The 14,523-nt window shown below is 38.1% G+C and overlaps 1 protein-coding gene across 2 annotated transcripts in view; it reads left to right on the top strand.

Moving 5' to 3' along the window:
* Positions 1-10,933, top strand: part of LOC140188292 (myelin expression factor 2-like) — a 29,866-nt gene extending 18,933 nt beyond the window's left edge. For both annotated transcript variants that reach the window (XM_072244396.1, XM_072244395.1), the window contains 8 exons: positions 3,185-3,238; positions 4,169-4,264; positions 4,851-4,913; positions 6,267-6,395; positions 7,295-7,357; positions 8,405-8,757; positions 9,915-9,966; positions 10,575-10,933. In XM_072244396.1, coding sequence (XP_072100497.1) covers positions 3,185-3,238; positions 4,169-4,264; positions 4,851-4,913; positions 6,267-6,395; positions 7,295-7,357; positions 8,405-8,757; positions 9,915-9,966; positions 10,575-10,738 — 974 coding nt within the window. In that variant the 3' untranslated portion in view covers positions 10,739-10,933. The remainder of the gene's footprint in view (positions 1-3,184; positions 3,239-4,168; positions 4,265-4,850; positions 4,914-6,266; positions 6,396-7,294; positions 7,358-8,404; positions 8,758-9,914; positions 9,967-10,574) is intronic.
* The last annotated feature ends 3,590 nt before the right edge of the window (positions 10,934-14,523 follow it).

The following is a 14,523-nucleotide window of genomic DNA, read 5'->3' as shown; positions in this document are numbered from 1 at the left end:
TAAAGCAAAGAATTGGATATGACAAATTAGTAGTTTTTTGGGCATGACTATATATTTAACTATAATGGTAGGCTGGGTGTCTCTTGTGTACAACATCACCATGGCTAGTCTTTGCTTACACCCAAGATTCCCTTTGTGCCGAAGTGTTTCAGATCCAAACTCTCCAGCTAAGTCCTTCAAACACTTCTGAATCTGCACTTCCTTTGCACCATTTGCAAATATGACAGCTTCTTTGTGCATAATATGTTGGAGGAACTCGGCAGCTCAGGTACCATCCATGGAAATCAAACAGTCAACACTTCTGACTGAGGCCCTTCTTCAGGACTGGAAAGAAAGAGGGAAGGTGCCGGAATAAAAAGTTGGAAGGAGTATTAACTAGAAAATGATAGGTGAAGCCAGGTGGGTGGAAAATGTGATGGGCTAGAGTTCCAATCAACAGGAATTCTGCCCATGCTGGAAATTCAAGCAACACACATCAAAGTTGCTGGTGGACGCAGCAGGCCAGGCAGCATCTCTAGGAAGAGGTACAGTCCACGTTTCAGGCCGAGACCCTTCCCGAAGGGTCTCGGCCTGAAACGTGGACTGTACCTCTTCCTAGAGATGCTGCTTGGCCTGCTGCGTTCACCAGCAACTTTGATGTGTGTTGCTGGGCTAGAGTTCCTCTATTTTTATATTATTTCTTTATATAATTGAGGATAGTAGCTAACCTAAGTCTCCAGCATTGACCCATGTGCAGTAAACATTTTCACAGATCCATTTGTTCAAATGAAAGGTTTCAACCTAAAAGTTGACTGTTTCTCTCCACTGATGCCTGCCAAGTTCCACCTGATGAGTATTTCCTGCTTTTTTTTTGTTTCTACAGAGGACAGCATTGGCAGTTTAGTCTTGGTTTTTCATTGTCATCTATCTGCTAGTGTAGTACTTTTCTCTATCATATCTGATAAATAATGGATTAAATATAATTTGGTCAGCCAGCAAGAGTGGCTGTAGGTTGTTATTAAGGTATCTGTCAAAAGGTCCATTAAGAAGTGACTGCTCACCATTAATGTACTCATTGGTATTTAGTTAGGACTGTTGACAAGCATGTATTATGCTGCGTGCTGGGAAAAGTAGTTAAATACATGATATGGTTACATTAACAAAGTTCTATCACGATCAGATCTGTAGGACTTTGAAGAGCATGCCAGGGGTTCTGAATGCTCATCAGACATCTACAAACCCCATTTCCAGAAAAGTGAGGATATTTTCCAAAATGCAATAAAAACAAAAATCTGTGATATGTTAATTCACGTGAACCTTTATTTAACTGACAAAAGTACAAAGAAAAGATTTTCAATAGTTTTATTGACCAACTTATTTGTATTTTGTAAATATACACAAATTTAGAATTTGATGGCTGCAACGCACTCAACAAAAGTTGGGACAGTGTTAAAATAAGATTGAAAAGTGCACAGAATATTCAAGTAACACCGGTTTGGAAGACTCCACATTAAGCAGGCTAATTGGTAGCAGGTGAGGTATCATGACTGGGTATAAAAGTAGCGTCCATCAAAGGCTCAGTCTTTGCAAGCAAGGATGGGTCGTGGCTCACCCCTTTGTGCCAAAATTTGTGAGAGAATTGTTAATCAATTCAAAAGGAACATTTCTCAACGCAAGATTGCAGAGAATTTAGGTCTTTCAACATCTACAATATATAATGTGAAAAGATTCAAAGACATCTTAGTGTGTAAAGGGCAAGGTCGGAAACCACTGTTGAATGCGCATGACCTTCAAGCCCTCAGGCAGCACTGCCTAAGAAACGGTCATGCTACTGTGACAATTATAGCCACCTGGGCTCAGGAGTACTTCGGAAAACCATTGTCACTCAACACAGTCCGTCGCTGCATCCAGAAATGCAACTTGAAACCATTACGCAAGGAGGAAGCCATACATCAACTCTATACAGAAACGCCGGCGAGTTCTCTGGGCCCGAGCTCATCTCAGATGGACTGAAAGACTGGAACTGTATGCTGTGGTCAGATGAGTCCACATTTCAGCTAGTTTTCGGAAGAAATGGGCGTTGAGTTCTCCGTGCCAAGGATGAAAACGACCATCCAGATTGTTATCAGTGAAAGGTGCAAAAGCCAGCATCTGTGATGCTATGGGGGTGTATCAGTGCCCACGGCATGGGTGAGTTGCATGTATGTGAAGGTACCATTGACTCTGAGGCGTATATTAGGATTTTAGAGAGACATATGTTGCCATCAAGGTGACGTCTCTTCCCGAGACGTCCATGCTTATTTCAGCAGGACAATGCCAGACCATGTTCTGCACAGGCGACAACAGCGTGGCTTTGTAGACAGAGTGCGTGTGCTTGACTGGCCTGCTGCCAGTCCAGATCTATCTCCTGTTGAAAATGTATGGCGCATCATGAAGAGGAGAATCAGACAACAGAGACCACGGACTGTTGAGCAGCTGAAGCAAGAATGGACAAAATTTCCAATTGCAAATCTACTACAATTAGTATCCTCAGTTGCAAAACGATTAAAAATTGTTATTAAAAGGAAAGGTGATGTAACACAATGGTAAACATGCCTCTGTCCCAACTTTTGTTGAGTGTGTTGCAGCCATCAAATTCTAAATTTGTGTATGTTTACAAAATACAATTAAGTTGGTCAGTAACACTATTGAAAATCTTTTCTTTGTACTTTTGTCAGTTAAATAAAGGTTCATGTGAATTAACATATCATAGATTTTTGTTTTTATTGCATTTTGGAAAATATCCCAACTTTTCTGGAAATGGGGTTTGTAGATCAGTGCATTTTTTTAACAGAAATTCCTATGAGCCTCTGGTGTCTAAATGAAGGAAATATTAAGGCTGTACACTACCCGTCTCAGTGGTTTCCAAGCAGGTTACTTGAATACCAGATTTTGTAGTCCAGCTGTTTTGATAATTACTCTATTTGAAATTGTCTACAGGTATAGCCATGAAAATAAACTAAGTTTTATTTTAAAGATGCAAAGTTGTTTTCTAAGTGCAACCAAATGTCAAAATTTTGTTCGTTTTTTTTACAGGTTTCTGGGGTCAAATTTAATCAACTTTTTGCACAGTCCTTGTTATTCTCTTTAGTGTATACTTTAAAAGGAATAGGTTTTGAAAAATGCATATTATTAATTGGTGATTAGAGTGTTTCTACCTCGACAGGCATGGGAATGGATGGAATGGGTTTTGGAGGAATGAACCGAATGGCAGGAGGGGGTAAGTGTTGGAGAATGCGTTTGTGGGTTTTTATACTTCATTACTGGTATTTTGGCTGATACTGCAGATTACCTGGTTTGTGATCTGGAAGTGTGAAAGGGTTGGTTAAGAATTTGTAGAATGAGCATGGAAATTTTTTAGACATTTTGCAGCAGAGTTCCTCAAGTCCATTTTAAACAATCGACAGGACTGATTTTCATTGTTTTCTCAATAGCATCCAATTTAATCCATCTGCCACTGGAGGCAATTTACATGTCAGTTATATACAGATGCAAAAGCCATTTTAAACCAGATACTAACCCATTTAAATTAATCTCACTTTTAACACACTGAATTTTGACATGTGACTAAGGAATAACTATCATCCTTTAGCTTTTTCTTGGCCATGTATTTGAAGTACTCTGGTGGCCTCTGTTGCTGTGTTTCTGTTGTGTTATTACATCTTGCTCTTTGTTCCTATTGGATTGTTGATCAATCATGAGTCCCATTTGTATTTTGTGATAGAGCTGATCTATTAAACTTATAAGCAAATAAATTCCAAGCTGTGGGAATTTGTATCCGTTGGAAGTAACTTGGGTGCAATTGTTTTTTGCTTGTAGTTAGTTTAATTTTATGGGTTGCCCCTTTACAGCTAAGGCATTGGAAGTGCTAAGGGGGATATTTGGAGTTTTGCAGTTCTCCAAATTTCTAATCTGGTTATAATCCATTGCCTCTGCAGTAATTAAATTATATTTTCTATCCACAAATCTAATTTTACATTATAATTGGCTTGTATTAGAAAAACTGAGTAAGTTCCAGCATGTTTTTTTTGCCAGTACGACAATTTTAGGCTGACAGTGCACAATGCCATGGGTGGCCTACTGTTTGCTAAATTATTGTGGCTGTGTAATAATCCAAAATCTTGGATTAAAATTTGGCACTAACTTTCAGGCATGGATGGTCCATATGGTGGTGGCGGAGGTGGGATGGACAGGATGGATAACATGGGGAGATTTGGCCCAGGAATGAACATGGGGAGAATGGGAGGTAAGAATTTTAGTGTATTAATTTGAATTCTGAGCAAAGTAAAGTTCCTTTCTACTCAGCTCTGCTGGGCAGGAAGGATGATGTGCTTTCTAAGAGAGAGAAGAGATGCTGTTTTGCCTTATACCTGTTAATGCTTCAGTGGCACAGCAAATACTTGGCAGCAGGGCCCTGTCCATCCTGATTTTGGGGAAGTTTTTTTTCCCCAAAATCCTTTCTGAAGATTTGAAGTTTACGCTTGAGGTTATAGGAGGGTAAATGCAGGGTATGACAACTGATCACAACTGAAAAATGTTTGATGTAAACAGAATTACCACTAGTTATTTTAACTCATCCTTGGGTTTTGAATGGGGCTTCCAGAAGTAGTATTTATTGTAGAGTGTAGCCTTAACCAATATTCAAATAGGATGATCACTAGAGATTGCCATTAGACCCCTGGCCAGGTGAATATGTATGAGGCTCTGTAATGATGAATAGCTCCATTTTGAGCCCGAGAAATCATGGACAAGTTCGGACTCTTGCCCATAATATAGATTTGAATATTTTGACTAAGCCTCCAATACCCATCTTCATGTAACTTTCTGCCCAGGATCAGGAGGAATGGATGATTACAGAGGAGCTGGTGGAGGAGGAATGGGTGGTGGCATGGGAGGTAAGTTGAAATGGGCTACAAAATATGTAACATTCATAGCAGTTCTGGAATTTGCATACAAACACCTGAGGCTAGAGTTGGCCTGTATGATTGACCTCTATCTTCATTGATACATCTTTATATAGATGTCTGACAGACACTTTATTCATTTGTAAAACTGCCTCCAGCTAAGAACAAAAGTTAAATGTGGATCTTAGTGAGCCCACATTTCGTGCGCAAGTTTCTGAAAGTTATTAAATTGCTATAATAAACAGTATCCTCTGAGCTGCATTGAATATTCTAGCTTTGTTAACTGTATGTTCCTTCTCTCAAAATGAGATGTAGTTTTGGTAGCTTCTGCTACACTTAGTTGTAAAATATGATTTCCAAAACTTTAATACTGGGTAGAGTGCACCACAGCAGAGCGCGCACAGATCTTTTGAGTACTTATTTGGAACCAGGAATTGGATCAGATTTGGGCACCTAGCTGCACTTAATTCAGCAACAATTGAAAGTACTGCTGAGATCTGCCAATTCTCCTCAGATTATGACTTTTATCTGGCACACATGGAACTTCAGTGCTGAACTAGCAGATTTTCCAGATTATTGGGTGTTAATTCCTCAACACTTCAAATTTCTTTTAACATTTTACATCATATTATAAATTCTCCAAGTAATTTTGTAGTTTGGGGACCAATGAGGCTTGCAAGGGTGTGAAATGTTACCTGGTGAGTTAGATCGTAAACCATCAGCATTTCAGAATGTTTGGGTAGTAGTTCTAGTTTTACTGTGCTTGGCTGCTTTGCAAAGGTCCTAAAATCTGATGCAAACTTGCAAATAAACTAGATTAACTCAGACTAGGATTTTTAACAACTCATGCATGAGATGAGTTATGTGTGTGAAAGGATATTGAGGCTTGAATGTTCATGTAAAATAATTTTGTAAAGTAACATTTGAGTGTACAAGAATGTATAAGATATAACCTGGTGATTACTGGGTGTGTAAAAGGGAACATTTATAACTGTGTCAGAAGGATAATGATGACCCCAGTATTTTTTACTTGGATAAAATGTTGAATTGAATTAAATTTGTATGTGGTATGCAGATCTCCTGACATGTCATGGTTACCAGAAAGCTCCGGAATTGGAATAAAAACACAGTACTGGAAATGCTGAAGTGGTCAGGCAATGTAATCAGCAGGGTCTTCAACCTGTGATGTTAACTGTCTCCCTACATGCTCCTGACCTGTGCCTTTCCAGGATTTTGTTTGTTTCAGATTTCCAGCATCTGAGGTTCTTTTGATTTCCATCTGAGTTTGGTGATAATTCAAAAATGTGTACCTGTTCATGGCATTTTTTATTTTGCTGCTTATAGACATGTATCAAGGAGGAATGTATGGGCCTGGCAGTGGAGGAGGAATGGGTGGCAGTGGTTTTGACCGAGATTTTGGTAGAAATGAAATGGGAATGTCTCGTGGATATGGTGATTCATTTGGAGGGATGGGTAAGTTTGAGAAGTTGCATCATTTGCAAAACAGTGCTGATATTTTAATATAATTCCATTTTAATATTCATGCAGCATTGTGCTCAATTATGAAAGTCTAACAAAAAATATTGTACCTGAATTTATTTGTAGCATCCTTTGAGATCTGGGTTTTCGTGGCTCTTGCCATTAAACATTTTTATTCCTTTTCATTTGCATAAATGCAAATTGATGGGAAGGATGTTTGGTTCATACTTGAAATAGTACATTATTCTAAATATTCTAAAAATGCACTCATCAACTTTCTCATCAATAATTTCTGCTCTTGAACCCATTCTTTAATTAATGTTTGATTTCTGGAAACTAGTCCCTGAGATTTTAATGAGTTTAGTACTTAAAATGAGGTTGTCACTTAAACAGTGATGACCATCTTCGTCTGATTTTGTACAAATCACTTTTAAGATACAAGTTGTGCAGTCTTGTGCTTTTTTTTGCCTTAAAATATCTAAGCAACTTGTACTTCTGATTAAATTCCCAAATTTAGATGTATTTTATTTGTTTTCTTTGATAAATTTAAACACTGCAATTTGTTTAGCTATGGGAAATACCATGTCGGGTGTATTGCATCCTTTCCTTCAATCCACAAGCTTCCTTGGTGATGCTGGATAGCAGTTGGGAATACCCCCACAATTAGTGTCTCTAATTTGGATGTTCCTGGAATTGCAATACCTTGGATAGGCTTAAATTTCCTGATTCATAAGGATCTAAATTATTTGGACAAAATATAGGTCAAAATAAATTTAAGGTTTCCCCCCAAACTTGGATGTACACATTTGGAACTGTAAATGGGTTCCTAGAGTAGCACTTAAACTTTGGGAGAATAGTGTACTTTAATTCTAATTTGCACATAATCTATTTAGCTGGCGGAATGAGCGCTGGTGGTGGAATGGCTGCTGGTACACCAGGCATGGCATCTGGAATGGGTAAGAACATTTGTGAAACATGGTTGATGTTTGAAGATCCAAATTTGATAAGAAGGTTTGTTCATTGTTTAACCTGATAGTATTGCAGACATCGAGTGATGTTGGAGTACGTGTAGAAAGTTATTATGAGGTACACAGCAGCTTTGAGGCTACAGTTTGAGAAATAAGCTGTTTCATTATTGGACATGTGTAGATGTTCCTCCTGGCTTCTGTTGAGCCAAGGGACATGTTGAGTTTTGCCAAAAGAAACTTCAAATTGAATTAACCTGGATGCTGGTGGATCAGGCTGGTGATTGAAGTTGTATAGGAGTTTTTAATTTGAACTTTGCAGTTGCTGTTTTAGATAGGTGGTTATGCATTTCTATAGTTGGCAAGGTCAACTCTGCAGAATTAAAATCTGACCCCATTGCAGCCTGCACTGATTTCATTGATAAAAATTTTTTTACCAAGCCCCTATTTAGAGCTCTCAACCAATGCTATGAACCCACTGATCAAGCATTGTGATGCCCTGCTGTGTATCCAACTTTTAAATCTTGTAACACAATCAACCATTAGTTTCTTTAAGATCCAATAGTTTTCAGTCTGAGGGCACACATTTTCCTTGGGCTGAGTCAACTGGAACCCAGTGAGTTATCTGTAACACTTAACTTGGTTAATTTGCCCAGGCTCCAAACTGCAGTAATATCCATACATTAGTTAAATTGTTTCTGTTTGGATTTGTCTGCTAGAGGTTTGCAGCAGTTAGTGATCTCATCACACCCTTGTGAAATGATGTAATAATTTAAGTTACGAAATGTATCATTTATAATCTTGCAGAATCAGTGGTGCAGCCCCCATTTCAGTGCCTTGGTTTTTGTCATTCTTGTAACTATATCCTGCCACTTGGTGGAGCTTCAGCTTCCAGAAAGTAAAGTTTCCATGCTGATTCACTTAGACAACTTTGCTTCATCCTGACTAAGGCAATAGTGTGTTAAAATTGAGCACGGTTCTCTACAGTAGAATAATTTTATTGAATTTCACTTTGTTAAAATACTTTTCCTTTCTTAGGTATTGGAATGGGTGCAATGAATAAAATGGGTGGAGGTATTGGCATGGAAAACATGGATCGCATGGGACCTGGAATGGATCGTGCTGGTTTGGGAATGGACAGGATTGGATCGAATATGCCTTCTGGGATGACATCAAATATTGATCGCATGGGAGCTGGAATGGATTGGATGGGCCAAAGTACCGATAGAATGGGTGGCGGTATGGATCGCATGGGTACTGGAATGGGTGGAGGTTTTGACAAGTCCACAGATATGGATCGTAATCGTTTCAGTGGGAACTATGGAGGATCCATGGGCAGTGCTACAGGAAATCTTAATTCAAGAAGAATCTGTCAAATATTTGTTCGAAATGTGAGTATTTGATCAATTTTTAAGAATGCTGGAAGTTACATTTTGGTAAGAATTTAGATGGGAAAGTTGTAAACTGCTTTGTGAAAGTAAAGAAAGAAGAAAAACGTACATTTCAGTTGGAAGTTTTTTAAAGTTAAGGTCTCAATTTCTAATGCTTTTCTAATTTCTAATAAGTCTGACATCAATTAATTTCAGTCTTTTACTAGAGTTAGTAGTAATGAGTAGTTTCTGTAAAAAAAAAGTCATTTCTGTTTGTAATCTTATCCCCTCTTTAAGTGACTCCTCGTTATGGTGTATTTAATTGACCCTGTTAATTTTGCTTCTATGATATTCCAATGCTATGACTGGACCGTGTCCTGTGGGTTTCAGCTCTATCTATTCTAACTATTGAATGGTTTTCATCAAAGCTCTGAAGTTGCACGTTTTCCTCCCTTAAATCAATACTCCGTATGTTGGTTTACGTTTGTCTTATACTTGTAATTTCCCCCATATATCTAAACCAGTTCAGAATTAAGGTTACCTGTAATTTCACTAAGCCAATCTTTCTAATTTGAATGGGTGCGAAACAGTCATTTATCTGGCTCAGTGATCAGTAGTTTTCAAGTGCTGACAACCTATGTACTCATGACACATGGCTGTTCACAGAGGCTTTGGAACAAGCATAGTTTACTTCGACTGTTTCCTATCCTACAGTTGATCTCCCAATGCCTGCAGTACTACCTGATCTCGAACACCCTTCACTTTCTTCCACTTCTCTGATCTTGCTCTCTGATCTCCTGGTCTGAAATACTAGTTAGTTTAGGCCTTCATTTAAACTGCTTAATTCAGAACTGTATCCTTTATTCTGTAGGATCAAGAAAGTCCTCAATACTTCAGAGTTTTCTCCCCTTCGGTCTATAGAATTCTGTCAATCATTGTCCATTCAGTATCACAGTAAGCTTCCCATTATCACAACAGAGTCTTGAATATCAGTATTTCCTTGTAAAATGGAACCAAGATCATAATACAGTGAACAATTCTGGCAAATATCTGATTTGGGACCTTGTTCTAAAGATTGGTTTTGTAGTTTCATGGTGAAATGAAGGCCAACCTTTAAAATATGTTTGAACTCATTTATTTTTCCACTCATCTATTAATTGTTACTTTATTTTCTTCAGCTCCCATATGACATCACTTGGCAAATGCTGAAAGACAAATTCAGTGAATTTGGTAAGTTTGCAGATTTTTAAGTAAAACTGCAATTTTTGTTTAGAAAATCAGTTAACTGAATCACCTTTAAATCTACTCTCAGCTTGGAATTTTTTTAATGATAGACTTTTGAGATGGTTGAAGTTCAAATAGCCATTTGTTTCCTGTCAACTCCTGGTTTGTTGCCGGATAATAATTTATTTGTCAGAATTGGTTGTGACACTTAATCCCACATGTTTTGATGGTAAGTGTCATGTTGTACATGTTTACCTGATTCAGTTGTTTGCACCACTCTAGAATGAGAAACTTTTTTCATTGTTTAATGATAAAGTAGTCACGAAACAAGCAAGTGTCCTCACTTTTAAATTCCAGTAACTCAATGAAAAATCAAAAGGTTAATCATCCTGTTCCTTTTTGCAGGATCTGGTTGTATTTATGATTGCTGCCATAGAAAAGTATATTGTGTGTGTATTTTCTGCACTTGAGTCATCAATTTGCTTGGAAACACCTTCACATTTTGAATTATGTGGCTGGGTTTCTTAAATTTATACAGAAATTTTCTGTGAAGCCTCAAAGTAATCAATATTGTCCCTGTAGTTAAACTTATTCATTGTTTTTTTTTAAACTAGGATATGTACATTATGCAGACATTAAGATGGAAAATGGCAAGTCCAAGGGCTGTGGTGTGGTTCGTTTTGAGAGTCCAGATTCTGCAGAGCGTGCCTGCAGGATGATGAATGGAATCCGACTTTATGGCAGAGAAATTGATGTTAGACTTGACAGAAATGTCTAAAATCCATTTTTAGTAGAATTTTAAGAACGACCAAACAGTAAAACTGTCCCTTTTTAGTGTTGTTTTTGTTCTATTCTTTAAAACAAAATTGAATGGACAGTTTAACAATGTGCACATTGCATTTTGTTTTTATTTAGTAAAAAAAATACACATTTGCTTCTGTACTAGTGATTCAATAAATGTGATTTGAGGACATTTTTGAGTTTTGTCATTGCATTTTTAGTGCAAGTTAAATATAGGAGTTCGTGTCAAGTACATTGTAGTAGCTAATGAGTGTATATTTTGAACTTCACATTTAAACTTTGCATCTATAGAAGTCTCATTCTGCAATTAGATTTGTACAACACATATAATTCCATTTATGGTGGCTGAAATCTACAGCGTTTGGTATTGATTATAGAACTTGTGGATTTTTGAATAAATTCTGTTCAGCTACATCTTGTACAATGAGTGATATCTATACTTTTATTTTGCTTTAAGATTTGGTAGATGGGGGAGGGTCCTTGTTTTGAGAGATTACTTTGCCCAATTTTCCTCTTGTGGGTGTTTAAAATTAACTCAAGTTCTTCAACACTTCCAACTAATCAAATTGGATGCAGAAAATTGAAACCATTCTTCCACAAATTGCATTGATAAAGTTGTAGGTACGTTGCCATTCCTTCTTTGTTGCTGAGCCAAATCCTGGAATTAAACGCAAAAAGCAATGTAGGACCACATACAAAGTGACTGCAGTGACTCCAAAAGCACTGGCTCACCATTATCTTCTGAACAGGAAGATGGGGAACTTGATTTTTAAAACAAAAGTACTTCACATTTAAATTACAAGGTTAACCTTGCGCTATATACTTGGGTTGAAGCATTAAATGAATACTTCATGGGACTTGAATGAAAATTAAATGGGATAATTTGCTACTTGTGTATGAAATTACTCTAGTTTTCTACCTCAAGTACCTCAGGGTAAAATAACATCTTGATCTATTAACATTTAACACCACCACTTACGGCATCAAAATTGAAGTGTGGCCTGAGAGCATATAGTATCAATGGGGTTAATTTTGAAGCATTTTATTGTAAGTTTCCGTAAGGCATACTGCAAGAGCAGAATTAGGCCATTTGGCCTTCAAGTCTATTAAATCACTTGAGCATGACTGATTATCCTTATCAAACCCACTCTTCTATCTCCTCCCCATAACCTTGACATCATTACTAATCAAGCACCTATCAACTTCTGCTTTAAATATACCCAGTGACTTGTTCTCCATAGCTGACTATAGCAATGGAATTCCATTGATTCACTACTCTGCCTAAAGCTGGGATTCCCAACTTTTATGCCATGGACCCTGGTTGTGCATCACTGACCTAAAGAAATTCCTCCTAAAGGAATGTCGTTATTCCTAGACTCCCCCACTGTTGGAAACATCCTCTCCATCCTACTTCATCTGGGTGTTAAAACGAAAAATCCCACACACCACTCCTCAGATATCGAGAGGGCCTACAGGAGCGAGATAAGCCAACTAGTGGAGTGGTGTCGCAGGAATGACCTTGCACTCAATGGCAGTAAGACGAAAGAGCTGATTGTGGACTTCAGGAAGGGTAAGACAGAACAGGTTCCAATCTGAAGTGGAGAGGGTGAGCAGATTCAGGTTTTTGGGTGTCAAGATCTCTGAGGACCTAACCTGGTCCCAACATACCAATGCAATTATAAAGAAGGCATGACTACTTCATTCAGAGTTTGAAAAGATTTGGTATGTCAGCAAATGCACTTAAAAACTAATATAGATGTACCATGGAGAGCATTCTGACAGGCTTCATCACTGGTATGGAGGGGCTACTGCACAGGACAAAGAAGTTGCAGAGGGTTGTAAATTTAGTGGGCTCCATTTTGGGTACTAGCTTACAAAGTAGCCAGGACATCTTGGAGGAGCGGTGTCCAGGCAGCATCCAATATTAAGGACCTCCAGTACCCAGGGCATGCGCTTTTCTCATTGTTACCATCAGATAGGTACAGAAGCCTGAAGGCACACACTCAGCGATTCAGGAACAACTTCCTCTCTGCCATCCGATTCCTAAATGGACATTGAACCCATGAACACTACCTTATTTCTATACATTATTTCTATTGCACTATTCTTAATCTATTCAATATATGTGTACTGTAATTGATTTACTTTATTACTTTTTCCTTCTATATTACGTATTGCATTGAACTGCTGCTGCTGAATTAACACATTTCATGACATGCTGGTGGTGATAAACTTGATTCTGATTCATCATTCTGAGCTCCAGTGAGTACAGGCTCAGAACCATCAGAAGTGCTCATGTAAGTTTCATTCCTGGTATCATTCTCTTAAATCACTTCTAGTTTTGCCCAGAAGCTTGAAACTTGTAACTTCAATGCTGTTAGTTGGATTGTTGTAGAACCTATTATGTTCATGACTCCTGATGAACTAATCTAAAACAGAAAGTAACTCACCAATAATTCAATTTTTTTCTTACTGAGGCATTGCTTCTTTCAGTGACACCTTATTTTAGTTGGTTTAGTTATCTAAGCCCTGTTGGGTACTTGCATGATTTAATCTATTAATATTAAAGAGCTACAATCCTTAACTTAATATTCAGAAGCCCTAATTATGTCCAAAATAAAAACCGAATTTGCCAAAAGCAAACTAAGTTCAATGGATTTAATGGTGTTGGTATCTGCAAATTTCCTGCTCTGATACATAAAGGAATTGCACCTAAGGCTGCCTGGGGGAAAAATGTTCCTTTTCCTGTTTTCTATAGATTTATTGTGCTGTGGAAATCAGCCATCAATCTGTTATGCTTCCCCTTGGTAGAACCTCCATCTTTGCCTTTGGCTCCCTTTGCATCCTGTAGTCATATTTTACAGCTAAGCATCAGAATCTGGAAATTCATTACCGATCTCCATTTTTGTTACTGTTAATTGTTCTCACTGAAAGTACAAGGGGTGATTGATAAGTTTGTGGCCCAAGGTAGAAAGAGAAAATTTTAGAAAATCTAGCACAGTTATTTTTCCTACGTTTACACACTTAGTCCAGCAGTCATAGAGCATACAGATCCCTTCTTTGTTGAAATCAGTGTCTTGGACCTCCAGAAAGTGGTCCACAACAGGGGTGACTGATAAGTTCGTGACCTAAAGTACGAGGAGAAACTTCAAACTTTCTGCATTTTCACTCACAGTTGAACTGCATGTGCATGTAATAAGAGCTGTATAACTCATCTACTTTAGGCCACAAACTTATCAATCACCCCTGCTGTGGACCAGCTGGAGGTCCAAGACGTTCTCGTTACATGCACATGCAGTTCAACTCTTTGAGTGATAATGCAGAAAGTTTGAAGTTAATAACTCATCTCCTTCCATCTTAGGCCACAAACTTATCAATCACCCCTGCTGTTGATCACTTCTACAAAGAAGGGATTCGTGTGCTCCATGACTGCTGGACAAAGTGTGTATATGAAGGAGGGGACTATGTTGAAAAATAAATGTGCTAGGTTTTCTAAAATTGACTCCTCCTACTTTAAGCCACGAACTTATCAATCACCCCATATATTTTAATGTGTCTATGTCATGTTCCCCTAAAACCAGTTGCTTTGAGCAGATGGGGCTTGTCAGCTGTGGTTGGCAGCTCATCTAGGAGAAGGAAAACTGATCTCAAGCCTCCTCTGTCTTCCAGCTATACCCACTCATGAAGAAGGCTTCAGGTGTAAACTCCAAGGGGGAGAAATCCAGAACTTGAGTCTCTAAGGTAGTCCTATGTTGAGTTTAA

The sequence above is a fragment of the Mobula birostris genome, chromosome 26 (genome assembly GCF_030028105.1).
Source record: "Mobula birostris isolate sMobBir1 chromosome 26, sMobBir1.hap1, whole genome shotgun sequence".
In the NCBI taxonomy this organism is placed as follows: Eukaryota; Metazoa; Chordata; class Chondrichthyes; order Myliobatiformes; family Myliobatidae; genus Mobula; species Mobula birostris.
The sequence above is the reverse complement of the archived record's forward strand: the minus strand, read 5'-3'. Positions and strand labels throughout refer to the sequence as shown.